This window comes from Gallus gallus, chromosome 20 (genome assembly GCF_016699485.2).
Source record: "Gallus gallus isolate bGalGal1 chromosome 20, bGalGal1.mat.broiler.GRCg7b, whole genome shotgun sequence".
Classification (NCBI taxonomy): domain Eukaryota; kingdom Metazoa; phylum Chordata; class Aves; order Galliformes; family Phasianidae; genus Gallus; species Gallus gallus.
Window position 1 is genome coordinate 13,595,298 of NC_052551.1, and position 14,505 is coordinate 13,609,802.

The following is a 14,505-nucleotide window of genomic DNA, read 5'->3' on the forward strand; positions in this document are numbered from 1 at the left end:
AAGCCACTGCCTGGATAGAAAGGTTGTGCCAGGAGGGACCAAAGGGTGCTTTGGGCAAACATGTGAAGGGTGTGCAGGATGGGATGGCTGTTGTGGATAACACGCATTATTGTTCAGGTTGTTTTAAACAGAGAATGAAGTGATTGAGTGTCTTCTGTTGAGCCTTACTGACAAGCCTGTCCCGGCCTCTCAGACTGTTGGAGCAGTGCATTGAAATTTGCTTCTGCTGCAGCCTGCAAACAAACTGTAACAGAACCATAGGCTGAATGGAGGCACCGGTGAGGTCTTTCAAAAGAAAAGAAACACAAAAAAGTCAACAGCTGAATTGCAGCCTCTGTCTTTCAGCACTACCCGCTGTGTTTCTCCAATCAGGCCCTTCTCTGTTCAGAATATTCTCGTTTCATCCTAGTGAGAAATGCTAAGCTGTTCAGATTCCAACACCTTGGTGTCAGTTTGCCCGGGTGAAGGAGCTGTTTGTGAACGCTGTGTTACGCAGGGGATGCAGTGTGTGGGATGCAGTGTGTGCCAGGGACACGGTGCAGGTTGTCACTTGTGTTTTCATGGCACTTGAAGCATGCCGAACACCACCTCAGCCCCCTCTCTGCTCTCCTTCCCTCTTGCTTACCAAAATGCGTGGCGTGGATTATTCAGCCAACGTTTGTTTTAGTTTTAATCAAGAAGTTACAGTAAGAACAGAGGGAGGATGTTCTGAATTGGCGGCAGGCTGCCCAAGGACTGCTTTTACTTCTTGTGACTCTGGAAGCGCTCTTAACATTTCTTCCTCTTTCTTTTATTTCACAGTTAATGAAATTATCAGGAAGGAATTTTCTGGACTCCCTGCCAGAAATCAGACATAGAGAAGATTTGTGAGACAACTTCTACCAAATCCTTCCATAACTGACCTCTTAGATCCTTCCAGTGCCCCTGCAACCTCCCGCTTCCTTAACTGTTCATCTCAAGGCACCAGTTCAATGCAAGGAACAATGTATTGGCATCAAGCTGACAGCCTTGACTAAGCAACTCGCCACCTCTCTCTGTAAACATCGAAAAGGGCACCCTTCCTTTCGTCCAAAGATCGCATTGTTCTCATGTAACAGAGCATCTGTCCAAGGAAACACTTCAAGCCTGCTGCAAAAATCTAGCTGCGTATCGATGCATCTATCTCAGTCATATGGGAGAAGTAAGATGACACTCCTGAACGCCACACAAAGCAAGGGAGGTTATATATTAGTCTTTATTTGGGTGGGGTGGGAAGCAAGGGAAGAAAGAGTAATATATTCCGTAAAAGAGCAGCAGCACCGTGCGGCTCACTAACGATGAATTGCCTTCCAGGTCGCAAAGCCCTTCTGACAAATTTTGTTGTAGGAAACCCAGGCAGCTCCAGCTGACTCTGCCTGTATCCAGCCTGGGAGCAGAAGCTGTATTTTCTGACCCTGAGCACCCTGATCAGTATTTCAAGCAGTAGACGTCAACCGAATCCGGGAGTTTTCTCCATTGTTTCTTGTCAGAATGGACAGGGATTTGATGGACAAGGATGCTCACAGAGAGCCAGTGAAAAGAGCAGTTCAGCAGCTGTTACACCTGTCTCAAGGTAAATGAAACCCACGTAAACAGAGATGAATGTATAGGAGTCACAGTAAACCCCAAGATTCTATGACCCATCCTCATTTAGGCAGTGTATGAACACATCTTGCATATTTTCTCCCTAATGAATTGCTGCTGTTTCTTCTCATGTCGACCCCGCTGTTGACTGGTACCTTGTCTCATGTAGCAGCTGTAATGTTTAACCACACAAGCTGCAGAGGAAAATAATTGCATTTCACAGAAGCTGTATGTTCCAGAAAAAGTACACACTTGCTTATAGATACTTTGTCTCTTTAGCACTGCAAAGCTACCAGCAGCTTCTGGAAAGGTTAAAATTCCATGCAAGTTAGCAGGTTATGTTTTGCTTTGTGTGTTTGATGTGATGTACTGACAAATGCTTATCATGCTAAGAGCTCCCTGCAGCCTGCAGCCGTACAGCTGGCAAGTCTGTAACGTTTCAGTGCATCTCTGGTACCCCATGGGGATGAAAGCACACCTGGAGTGGCTGATCTCTGCAGTAAGAGGCTGCCGCGCTGTGGGCAGCAGTGGTTTGTGAATGAGGAAATCTGTACTGCTATGGGCACTGAGCCTGAGCTCTTTGTGGAAAACACAGCAAACCTGCCCTGTTCTCAGCTGCTTCACAGCAGACTTCAGCAGTGTGTCCACGTGCTCACAGCAGCCACTGGGTTATGTGAATATTGAAGAGCAGAGCAGCTGCCTGGTTTGTTCCCCAGTACTGCAAGAAAGATGCTTGCACCAATCCCAGACTTCTGCAGGAGGAAATCTGAGGCTGCAGTGCCTTCTGCATAGTTTAGTTATTGATTGCTAAACAGCACTTACACTGCACAGCACTGCAGCTGGTTCACACACCTCAGATGAGCTACTTTTTCAGTTGTTTTCAACCCGCCAAATTGGTGGAATCTGCCATCCATTATGTATTTTTAGTGCATTTTTATGGATTTTTCATTTCGAAAACTTTCTAATGCCAACAGTTGCCTGTCAGAAATTCTTTACTGCAGCTGAGCAAAAGAAGAGCCCAAATGGCTCTCTGGGCTTGGAAGTACCAGAAATGGCCATCTGGTTTTCCCTGATCCAACCTGTAAGGGTAAGACAGGACAAATGAAAACATAAAAACAAAAATCCACTCACAGCAAACAGAAGTCCCCAAGTAACTGCCAGAAACATTTCTTTTGCTGGATCTCAAATCAAACACCAAAGAATATCAGCTTCTTTCCAAGTCTCCGGTCAGGAGCTCTTGCTGCTCTGCTGCTGGCTGTCAGTACAGCTGGCCACGGCAGTGCCCTCAGTCGGATCCCACACACTGAATCCCAGCAGCCCTCCCCACAGCGTGCAGCTGCAGTGCCCGTGTTTGTGCTGTGGGCTGATTTTAATTGTCACTTTTTGTCACTGTCTCCCAGTGACCATTTAAGCATCTTTCTCCCCTTGTTCCTCTGAGGCATAAATGTATAAAGCAGACAAGAAAGGCATGGAGCCTTACAGAAGGCGGTGAGCCCTCAGCAGGAGCCACACAGGCTGACCCTGAGTCCTGCAGGGCTCCTGAGCAGGATGTGCCCTTACCTGAGCACGAGCCGGGAGGTCGGACACATGCTGCTCTGGGGTGTTTATTTGGGCAGTTCGCTTTGGAGAGCAGGAGAGGGGTTTTTATATATATATTTAATATATGCTACAAGTGCTTTACTCATGCTTGCACTAGCTGTATTTCCTCCTCATTTTTAAAGGCATAGATACTAATCCGGATGTGTGTTAGGGTAGGGGCATATACATGTCTATCTATATACTATAACCACGTGAGTGTAGATGGTTATATATATACGCATACACATCTGTCTGTGCTTCTCTCTGAACACACACACCAGTCCTACAGCTGGCTGCAGCCACGCAGACCTGCTGCCACACGAAGCCAGCCGCGGGAGCGAGGGTTCGTATGATGTATATAATATAGACTACATTTTAGTGGTTTTATTCACAGCTAAGTCAGGTCAGGCTGTGCTACTCTCACCTGCTTTTACATCAACCGTTAGTTACATAGAACAGCTTTAACCACTTTATATTTATTTCTGGAGAGAAGGAGTATCCTCAGACATAGCGTTATGCTTCATGGTCTCTTTAAAAAGAAAACAGATATGCTACAGATATATAGCTAGGCTGAAGAACTTCTGAATATGCAGTACTAAATTATTTCCTGTTCTCGCTGAGCAGTGTTCCTCCAGTATTAATACTTGTGGCATAACACACCTCGCTCTCTTTCTGTAGAAGCATTAGATTAACCTTGGAAGAGTTAATGCCATTCTGTGAGCAATTTGCTCTCACTTTATCTGGAAGATAGCCATATTTGCACTTGAGGAAATTCTGTCTTTCCTCAGTTATCTGAATGTTTCACCACAGTGCCTTCCTGCCATTGTACCAAAGGCCTCCTTATGTGCAGGGTGAACGACTCTAACGCGTTTTCCATCGAAGTTATACCATGCGAAGTATGTGGGGTTCATTGGAACTCAAAGTTCATCTCTTTCTTTTTTCTGTGCGAGTGCATTTTTTTACTTCGTTTTTTTCCATCTGAGCTTTGGCTGCAAGTACAGGATGAGCTTCTATAAACGTCTGCATCAAATATATGAATGCATAAATAAAATCATCGTTCACGATGTGTAAACAGTCTAAGAGTGGAATGGGAGTGGACAGATACCAGGGAGATGTTTTTGTGTCAGTTAGGAGTGTTGGAAGCACACTCTGCCAGGAGAGGAATTGCTCGTGAAGATCCTTGCAATGAGATACGAAGTCCCGTTTTTGTTTTTCTCCATGAGAATAAGCAAAGTGGAAGATCTGAGCTGCGATGGGATGAAGGTGTCTAATGTACGTGTTGTTATTGGGAGAAAGAATGTAGAAGAGCCATGGGTTTTGCACTTGCTTTATTTGTATCCATGTAAATATGTATCACTTCCATTCTTCTTGTAGGGATACGGCATTTTCTGAATGTAGGATATGTCCAAAAACAGCACTATGTTATTCTCTATTGTATAAAATGCTGCTGCTTGATAACATATCTAAAACAGTTCTCAAATTAGCTAGCATGTTTTTAAAGTGTATTTTGTAATCCATGTCTTTACCAAAAAAAGTTTCTATGCTTTTGGTCTGGCCAAATACGCAACGCCTGTTGGGTTAAGGATGGTATTTATAAGGGATGGACCTTCGGTTTCGGATGCGCGTTGATTTTCTATGCAATTGTTGTGGAATTGTCATTGTCCCCAAAAGTCGTATTTGATCCATTTTCCAAAGACTTCAAAGACAGCTTTAAACACTTCCGAAGCGTTCCTAAATATTTCAATCTTTGTGTCCCCATATTTCTTTCCAAATTGTTTTTTAATAGGGAACAATTATCTGCCAGATGGGATTCAAGAAATGACTCTCATCTTATTTTCAGATCTTGAATTGATTCACATCTTCATAAAGCTTACACCCCGTGAAATCACCCCATGTGCCATTTCACCCGCAGTTCTCCTGGTTATTCCCGTGATGTGGGGGTGAACTGCAGGCTCCCAGAAATTGACCGTTTTCCTCAGTGTTTACATCACACTGATTTCATTCGTGTGCACGTGAGGCGTCGTACAGTGCCCGCCGTGACACACGGGGAGTTATAATCCTTTGTTCATCTCAGTTCAGAATGAGCAGTCCACCCTTTTGGATGTTGGCATCTGTCTTTCAGGTCTGCTACTTTTATCGGTCAGCAGGTGACAGCCAGCAGGAATTTCTTTAACAACCGGTCAGTATGTAGCCCATCTGGTCTGTTTAAGAGTCATTTGTTTCACCATTTTCCTTGTTCCTGGTGTACAGAAATAAACAAACTGGGACCAAACCAACATCGCAATGCAAATTGGAAGTGAAGATGCTGACATTCTAATAGATCAAATGAGTGGTCACCTGGGGAAAAAGTTTGTGTTTCTTTCCGGTAACTCTCTTAAAATAGCCAAATGGGGCAGAAAGTTCTAGAATGGCTGAGTCACCAAATGAACACAGCTGTGTGCCGGTGGGATGAGCAGTCATTCCTCCAGAGCTGCAAGGACTGAAGTGCTGCCGTTGTGGCGGTGCTGCCGGCCCCGGGCACAGCAGTGTGGTGAGAGCTGGGGATGCACAGCCGGGTACCGGCCAGGGGAACTGCTGTGTCCTGGCTGGGAGCTGTGTGTGTGTGCATGATGACGATGTGCTCCCCCGGCTCAGGACGCCCAGGTCTCCTTGCTGACACTCTCTGTGTCCAGGCAAAGCCCTGTTAGCAGATATACATGCAAGTAAGCAATCATCTCTCAGATCATTCCAGCAGATGTCTTTTAAATCAAACTGTTTGTTCAAAAGCCTAACTTTAAGAACTGAAAGAGTTCATCTCGCTTACATTCCTACAACAACATGGTTAACCTCCAATGTAATTTTTTTGCTATCGTCTGTAAAATATTTTTATATATTGCCTGTACTGTGGTAGTTTAGCAATAAATGAGAGGATATCACGTGCTGCATGACTGCTCAGTGTATTCTTAAGCACCTTTCTCTTCCTTGACAAACAAATTCAGAGGGGGTGACTCCCTCACATGTCCCCATCTCCCCCCAGAATACAGTGATGTGTGTAAGGCTCTCAGAGCAAGCAGTGCTTCCTTGGCAGTGAGATGCCCGGCGTCCCTTTGAATTGAGACCCCATTCCGTTTCTGTAGACAAGTTTGATTCATACACCAACACCTCAGTGAACTTCTCCATTTGCTGTTATTGCCCGCTTCCCCTCATTTCATTCCCTCCCCCTCACTGCCACCCCAGCAAAAAGCACCAGACAATCCCCACCAACAGGCACTCCGCAGGGCTTCCCTCTCATTACAGCATTCATTCATAATAATGAGTACATGTCTTTCCCAGCAGTAAATGGTTTTTGGAGATGGGGATGTGCTCTTTAATTTTTCTTCATCTAAATCTTTGTTCTGCATTTCTCTACTGGAGACACTCAACGATGCATTTTCGTACTGCTGGAAGGATGCCCAGAGCCCATTATGTCTCAGTAAGAGTTGAGTTTATACAGCATACGGTTGAAGACATTTACCTTAACAAAATCAATGTTATCCTTTGCATTTAAAAACAGAGATTTCAAACCATATTTGATGCATTTGTTGGACACGGAGCAAGCACTTTGCTTTGCTTATTCACAGAAGCCTCAGAGAAAGAGCCACGTGGAAGTTCTTAACTCACAGTGCCCCATACAAAGGCTGGGAAGCTCATAAACCAGGAGGACTTTGCCAGCAAAGAAGCTGTTACTGGCTGGGGGAGAACGTTTTATGATGAGCAAACATACAGCACACAGGATTTTAGCTTTATTCAGCAACAGGAAATTTTAAGTAACTTAACCTGGAAATTCCACAGCAAAGGGCTGAGAACTGAGCACCTGACCTGATACTCTGGCTTTAATTTAGACCTTGGGTCCAAATGAAAAGACTGCAATCGTAGCCCTTTTTTAGCCTTAACAGGGAATTTCCTGGTGTTTGTAGACTTCTCTCACTCCTTTACACCCCTTCAGCACAGCTGACTTTTTTCCCAGTTTTACTTCTTGTGATAGCAGCAAAGGAGACCAATTCAGATTTCTAACGAGCATCTGGGTTTTGTACGAGGCCTTGCTTGTTCGTGTGCTCAGTTGTGTAAATGTGCAATTTATAAGTTTTTTTTTAAATACATACGTAATTTACTCAATTTTAGAAGCTGCCCTTCAGCTTCATGCCAGATTCTTTTCTAAAAGCATCACCACTGTCTCCTTCAGGTGGCTGCTCGGAGGCAGCATGTAGCCATTCACCTGTCCTTCCCCGTCCCTGCTCAGCCAGGCAGCACACAGCAGTGCATGCAGCAGAGGCAGTAGCAGTGCCTGCCAGCTTCACAGATGCACAAACACGGATCTGTTTTGCACTGTAGCCCTGATGGCCACAACTCCCAGAGGTTACCAGGGCTTTTGAATGAAGCAGACTCAGAGGCCCAAGCTTACTGAACAGGGCTGAGACTCAGAGCATACTGGTTTCTTGAGAAACACAGCTAAAAGCAGGGCAAAGTGGGGGGGGTCCTTTTGGCAGTCGGTGATACTGAGCTCCACGCTGTGACCCCCTCCCAGGTACGTGGTGGGGATGGAAGCTGCTGAGATGAAGGGTCCGGAGGGTTTCTGTTGGCCCAAGTAAATTTGTCACTTTTTGTAGTGCTGCTGGAAGCTGTGTGAGCCATGAAGACCTCCCCGGAGGCTGACGGGGTCTGCACAGAGCAGCGCTGAAATCTGAGGCCGGCAGCTGTTTAATTTCTTGGCTTTCGTGTTAGGATTCGCTGAAGGGAAGGGGAGGGGCACAGAGAGCCCTTTTCTTTCTGAGCTGCAGCGCCCGCCGTGCCGCTCAGATTGGCATTAGCAGCAAAGTGCCTTTCCTACTGGTTTTCAGTTCCCCAATTCTCAAACTTCCACAAACCAGGATCCTCACTGGACACCTACACACGGCATTGCGAGAAAGCATTTTGGCTTCACTTACCTTTAAAAAGGCCACATAACATAAGAAATAAGCGGGAGGAATGTACGCCACTGAGCCATGCCCACAGATCTTACATTTCTACTCTTCCTTACGGGAAAGGGATCGGTAACGCCGTGCCTCACAGCGGCACCGCTCCCTCTGCGCGGCGAAGAGCAGCGTGTACCGAATGGGCTCTTTAGGGGCTGCTGCTTTCTTCCGAGCGAGAAGACAGCGCGGGGCGCTGCAGCGGCTGTGTGCGGAGCGGAGCTCCGCTGCCACCTGCAGGGCGGCCCCCACAGCGCACCGCACCGCTCCGCGGCCCCGCCGCGGTTCGCAGCCCTCGCGGTGCTGAGAGCAGCACGGCGTCGTGGAAAGCCGTTTTTCTGTCCCCCACGCAGCTCGGGCCCTGCTAAGAAAACAGGGCTTCCCCGGGCTGAGCTCTGCTGCTGTGTTTTGTGCAGCCAATTACGAGAGTGGGTGATGCCTCTCCTATTATAAAATATTAATTAAGAGCTGCACCAGCTCTCTATTAAACCGGTGTTTGCACAGCTGCTGTGGCAGTGGGAGACATCCCAGCTTTCCCAGCACTGCTCACTCCCATCAGCCAACAGCCCCATTTCATAGAAGGGAAAACCAAACCGGGAGCAGCCGGCAGCCTCAGCTGAGCTGATGGGCACCACTGCAGCTGCTGAGCACCCGCATGGGAAGGATGGGCACAGACAATGGCCACTCCCTGTCCTGTCACTGCCAGCCCTTGTAAAAAGTCAGTCCCCCTCCTTTTAAGCATTGGAAGGCTGCAGTGAGGTCCCGCATGAGGCTTCCTTTCTGCAGGCTGATCACCCCCAGCTCCCTCAACCGATCTCCATGGCAGAGGAGCTCCAGCCCTCTGAGCAACCCCGTACCCTCCTCTGGCTCCACATCAATCTGTGCTGGGGGCCCAGGCCTTGATGCAGTGCTCCAGATGGGGCCTCACGAGGGCAGAGCTAAAGGGGACGATCCCTTCCTGCCCGCTGCCAGCCCTCTGCTGATGCAGCCCATGGTGCCATCGGCCTTCTGGGCTGCAAACGCACAGATTCACAAAGTTGCAGTAGGCTGCAACCATCCTGTACTGAGGAACAGTCCCAGAGGAAGACTGGGGGCTGGCAACCACAGGCTGGCTCCGGGCACTGAAAGGTGAGCAGCTGCTGTGCTGCTGGCCCCTACAATAGTCTGGCACAGAAACCACAGTTCACAGTGACATTGTTGCTGTTGGCACCGGGTATCTGGTGCAGAGAAAGAAAAACACAACCCTGTTATTCTGCTGCCCTTTGCTTCTGATTTATGGCTCCCTCTAAAGTAGAAGTGAGAGGTATTCACTTGTGGTGTGTGGTAGAAAGTACGATTTCAGGACTGGCCAAAATACCTCCTCCTACATTTGCTGCAAAGGCAGCAAATTCCACATTTATTTCCTCTTCAGTGGGTACAAAATTCGTATGCTAATAAAGACGGCACAGGGGAGTTGTTAGGAGCAGATATTCAAGGTCTGTTTTCTACTCTGTGATAATGTGGTCTTGTCAATCAATGCTCAGCCCCAGATCTCACTCTTTAAGGGGTGAGGTTTCTCTCCCAGTGTGCTGACGTTATACCTGATGCTGCTCACTGCTGCCAAACTCTGTTCTGCAGAATTTAAGCAATCTGAATGGATGCATGAGCTCAGAACAGGGGATGCTTTGCAGTCGCTGATTTGGGTTCTACAGCATAAACCAAATTTCCAAGGGAGCAGCAGTACTCCATCAAAGCAGGACTCTGACAAGCATGGTAACAGGCAACATACATGAGGGAGTAAACCTGCATGAGCAGGCTGATGTGAACAGGACACATCCCTGTACAGATCTGCTTGTTCTGATCCAGTTCATTTTCTTCAACTTCATTACAATCAGAAAGATAAAGGCAGTAGAAGGGCAATACAGGAGCATAACAGCAAAGGGACCAGCACAGACAAGATGGTATTCCACAAGAAAAATAAAGGTGCTCACCTGTCTCTGAAGATCTCATCTCACAGGAAAGACTCCACAAGGAAGGGATCTCCAACCAGAGACCCTTCCCCAGTGGCAGTCAGCCCTTCAATGAGGTCTAAGAGAGGTGCAGCCAGACTCCACCCCTTCTGGTCACACAGCTGAACTGCCTTCACCTGTGCTCCCAGGGCTGACCGGTCCTTTCCCAGGTGATCAATCAGTGGTTCAGGCTGGGACTCAACAGTTCCCATACAAGCTTCAGTGAGAACTGATGTCTTATTGATGTTCCAGGACTCAGCATTTTGCATTTCTCCCTCTGCAACACTACAGCTGTCTGAGATGCAGAACCAAGGTGCTGGAGTTAAAACTTGTATGAATTACAGGGGCATATTTATTAATTAGTTTAATTGAATTCTGCCTCCACACACCTCACACCATCTCTGTTCCTGCTTTCCTTTCCACTTACCCTGTACGAAAGCACAGAGGTTTCATCCCCCAGCTGCAGACCCAGACAACCTTACATTTGTCACACACGGGCTGAGGGTGGCTCTACTCTGCCTGACGAGCTGGGAGCCCTCAGCTGCACTGTGCCTACATGGAGCGGCTTAAAGCCATCTCTTCCTGCTCATCTCTGTGTAGATCTGAGTGCCCATGTCTGGAGCAGTGGCTCTGATGGGCCCCAGGGGAGCACTCAGCACTGCTCTCAGCAGCACCGCAGTGCACACAGAGCCGCTGATAGCATCGGGGCAGCATCCCACAGCGGTTTTGTTCTGCTGTTGAAAGAGAAAAGGGGGGGAAGGAGGGGAGACTCATCCCATGAAGCATTTTCCTTGGTTGCTGAGAGACATCTGACTTTAAATCTCCCTAATGAATAAACACAGTGCACTTAATTTTGTTTATGAAAACAGATTTATAGTGATGGCGAAAAGGATGAGTCAGTGCCCTGCCTGCAGGGGTGTGCTGCAGCTGCAAACACTCACCGAAAAGCAATGCCTCGGAAACCAGCAGAACTCTCCTCTCGGACGGTGCCAAGAGATGCAATTCCTCCTCTAACAAAAACCACCAGGATACGGGGAGAGGGCTGAGGCACGCTCACGGCCAGGCAGTGGGCTGTTGAGCAAGCACTGTCATTGCTATGAAGCTGAAAACTTGTGAATGAGTGGGGTGTGATGCGGTGCTGCACCCACCCAGTGCGCGGTCTGGGCCGGGCTGGCAGAGCTGGGCAGTGCTGCTGCGGCCCTGGGATGCTCAGCAGAACCGAGGGAGGTCCGGTTCTGAGCCCCTCCAGTGGGTCACATTGCTGACTGTACTGCGGCCAAAAGTGGGTGAAGAGACACAGAGACCTGGAACTGTCGTGGGGGTCTCCTGGTTTGGTGAAGCTCCTGGGGCTTTAAACATTCATAAGTCACTCCAAAAGTAATGCCTCCTATTTATTTCCGTGCAAACTACAGCAGATACAAGGAGCATGGTATCACTAATTCACAGAGCAAATTCTCAGCTACAAAACACTATTTTTCAATGTAGTCATCACCATTTGCTGTGCATTTTCACCAGCAATGAACAGGAGCCTTCATGCTGCACTCAAAAACATCTGCGCCAGTGGAGGTGACCACTGTCAGTGTCACCACTGCTGAAATGCAGCACCACAGCCTCACTGTACCAGCATCCACTTGTTGGTCTCCATAAACATTCAGCAATTGTCGATGAATGTCAATGGGTGCCGTATTTTTTGCACAGAGGAATTCAATTCCTCCCCTTCACTCCACACACACTTCCACATCAAACACCACTGTCAGACTGCCCCTCTGCTGCCAGCTGTCACACAGCAACAAAATGTAACAGGACATTGGTAGGAAGGTTCAGCTCCTACTGCCACACCACCAGCAGCCACCTCTGACCTCACGGGCCAACATCACAGACGAGGACTATTTCCATTAACACTACTTCTTGCCACAGTTGCACTGTCTGTACTCACTCGGGTCCCCACAGGCATTCCCCCCAGAGGTGGAGCACCACGGTGCCGATGCCCGCTGGGGGCCCTGAGCTGTGTGTCACGCTGCTACCACACCAAGGGCGGGGCTGCTGGACCTTCATCTCATCCTCAGCACACTCCTGGCACTTCTTAAATAACGTCAGCCCTTCCTTCACATCGTGGGCCTTTTGTTTCTGTTCCTCAGTTTTACCGATGTAAATCTGCCATGTTTGCATGGGGCCATGCCGTGGCAATGAATGATGCTGAATAAGGACCCGCTCAGCCAATTTTCACTTGTACAGAGTTTCATTGTGTGGAGGAGGGTTAACACACAGGGCTCTGTTCAAACAAAATAAGGTAAACAGAAGTTCAGCACTTTTCCTTCCTTCCAGAATAATAAAAAAGCAGCAGCCCATTTTTGGAAGGCCAAGCGTGGAGGAGGGAGAGAAACTTCAATGCAAAAGCTACAGTTGCTCATCTCCCATTGGTGCCGGGTGAGATGTGCGGCAAACATAGCAGCATGCCTTGGGGAAGGCAGAGGGATGGCAGTGTGTGCAGACGTGGGGCTGCTCCGGCTGGGTGAGCTCCCAGCCAGCATTGCCATGCAGGGACACACAGCTGAGCAGCACTGAGGAGTGCGGCAAAGGCCCACAGGGCTCTCATGGCCTCACATTGGTTGCCTGCACCTTTTGTGGCTGTGAATAGGTGCAGTTTGCTCTCTTCCTCGCCCAGCCGTTTCCCTGTGTTGGGGAGGAGCTGCAGTTGCAGAGGGCCATCAGTTCAGCGCCTCTCAGCAGCAGGAGCTGCGCAGTCGGCTGGCAGTTCTACCACAGGTGTCACACATACAGTGAGCCTTCATACACCAGGGGTGGTGAGCAGCAGCAGAAGGCCCAGCAGACACAGCCATCACAAGCCCTGCTGTCATTCATGGAAAAGATTGCCTGAAAACTCCGGGAATTTTTCATCTTTTTTACCCCGTGAGATTCAGATGGTCGAATCACAGATGGATCCTTTTTGCATTCCATTAAAGTCTCCGATTAAACAGTAATTTTTCCCATATCTTCAACACAACACCAATCCTTCATCCGCCACAGCAGCAGCAAACGCAGAGGACAGGATTCCCACAGACTGCCCCCCGCTTCGTGCACAGCCTGCAGAAAGTGCTCCCCCTGCCCTCACAGCACTCACCGCTGTGATCACACTGAGGCACACACACACACACACAAACACACACACACACACACACACCCGGAGCACCCAGCGCTGCACTGCCGGCACCAGGCCTGGCTTCTTCAGCCCCGCTGTGCAGCTCTGCTGCCCCACACCCGGCACGGCCGTGTCAGTCAGACCGAGGCGATGCTGCAGGGCAATAACGGCCGGTAACAATTTTCCCACAGGATCCATTTAAAATAATCGGTGTCCAAAAGTACTTGTAATTCGAGGGGGAAAAAGCTCTATTAGAAACTAGTTCTGTGGTACTGAACTTGGCTCACGGCAGCCCCCTGAAAGCAAAAATAAAAGCCCAAGCGCTGCAGATTAGTTGGCTTTTCACCAGCCGAGTCTTGATTGAAAATCAGATGCAGATGTGAACAGAAAAAAGCAGCAGTTTCGGCTCTCCCAGCAGCCACCCGTTGTTGGCACATCCCGGCAGAGTATCTGCAAAGCGGGACCGCCCGGACCGCCCCGCCGCCCTCGTGGCAGATGTGCGGCCGTAACGTCCCCAGCGGGATGAACGGCGCTTTTCTGCAGCACGGAAAGGAGGGATTCGGACAAGACTGAAGGGCTCAGATGGGAAAGCTTAGTTTTCTTACAGCTGAAGGGTACGTGTGCAGCTCGGTGCTAAGAGCGAAAGCACGAGGCAAGGAACTCATGGCCTGGTTTGTCCCCGGCGGAGCAAAGAGCAGTACTGGGTTTGAAGGTCCTTTAATTTAAAAAAGAAATGCTGGAGAAAGAGAGAGTGTGATGATAAGAGATGTTTTGTGCGGTGCTGGCGGAGGAGAATTGATGATGTGATGACTCAGTTCCCCCTCCAGCAGCAACAATCAGAGTGCGCCTTCCAGAGCAGCCGCTGCCTGCGGTCCATCGCTCACATCAGCAACACTTTCCCGGGACACGGAGCTGTCTGCTCTCAAACTTAACTGTTCTTTGGGGGAAAGGTACCTCTTTTTTTTCTGTATCACCCCTACAAGTTCCTTCAGGGGCAGACAGGCTGCTCGGGTGGCTGGCTGTGTTTGGGGCAGGAGAGAACATTTTGTATCAAAATAAACTGTATGTGAATGATTCTATTTATTGTGCACATCTCAGGCTATTCTAGCTTGCCATACCCAGAAATACCGGGAGAATTAAACATGAAGTACTGAAAAACATATCGATTTCCACACACAGCTTTACCAGGTTTGTTGTTCTTTCCCAGTCTGTGCCCCCAACACCCTCCCCG

General features: G+C 48.6%; 1 protein-coding gene across 4 annotated transcripts in view; it reads left to right on the forward strand.

Annotated features, from left to right (window-relative positions):
- NFATC2 (nuclear factor of activated T-cells 2) overlaps positions 1-6,100 on the forward strand; it is an 87,250-nt gene extending 81,150 nt beyond the window's left edge. For all 4 annotated transcript variants that reach the window (XM_025142327.3, XM_417509.7, XM_004947255.5 and 1 more), the window contains exon 10: positions 802-6,100. In XM_025142327.3, the coding sequence (XP_024998095.1) occupies positions 802-857 (56 nt within the window). In that variant the 3' untranslated portion in view covers positions 858-6,100. The remainder of the gene's footprint in view (positions 1-801) is intronic.
- The last annotated feature ends 8,405 nt before the right edge of the window (positions 6,101-14,505 follow it).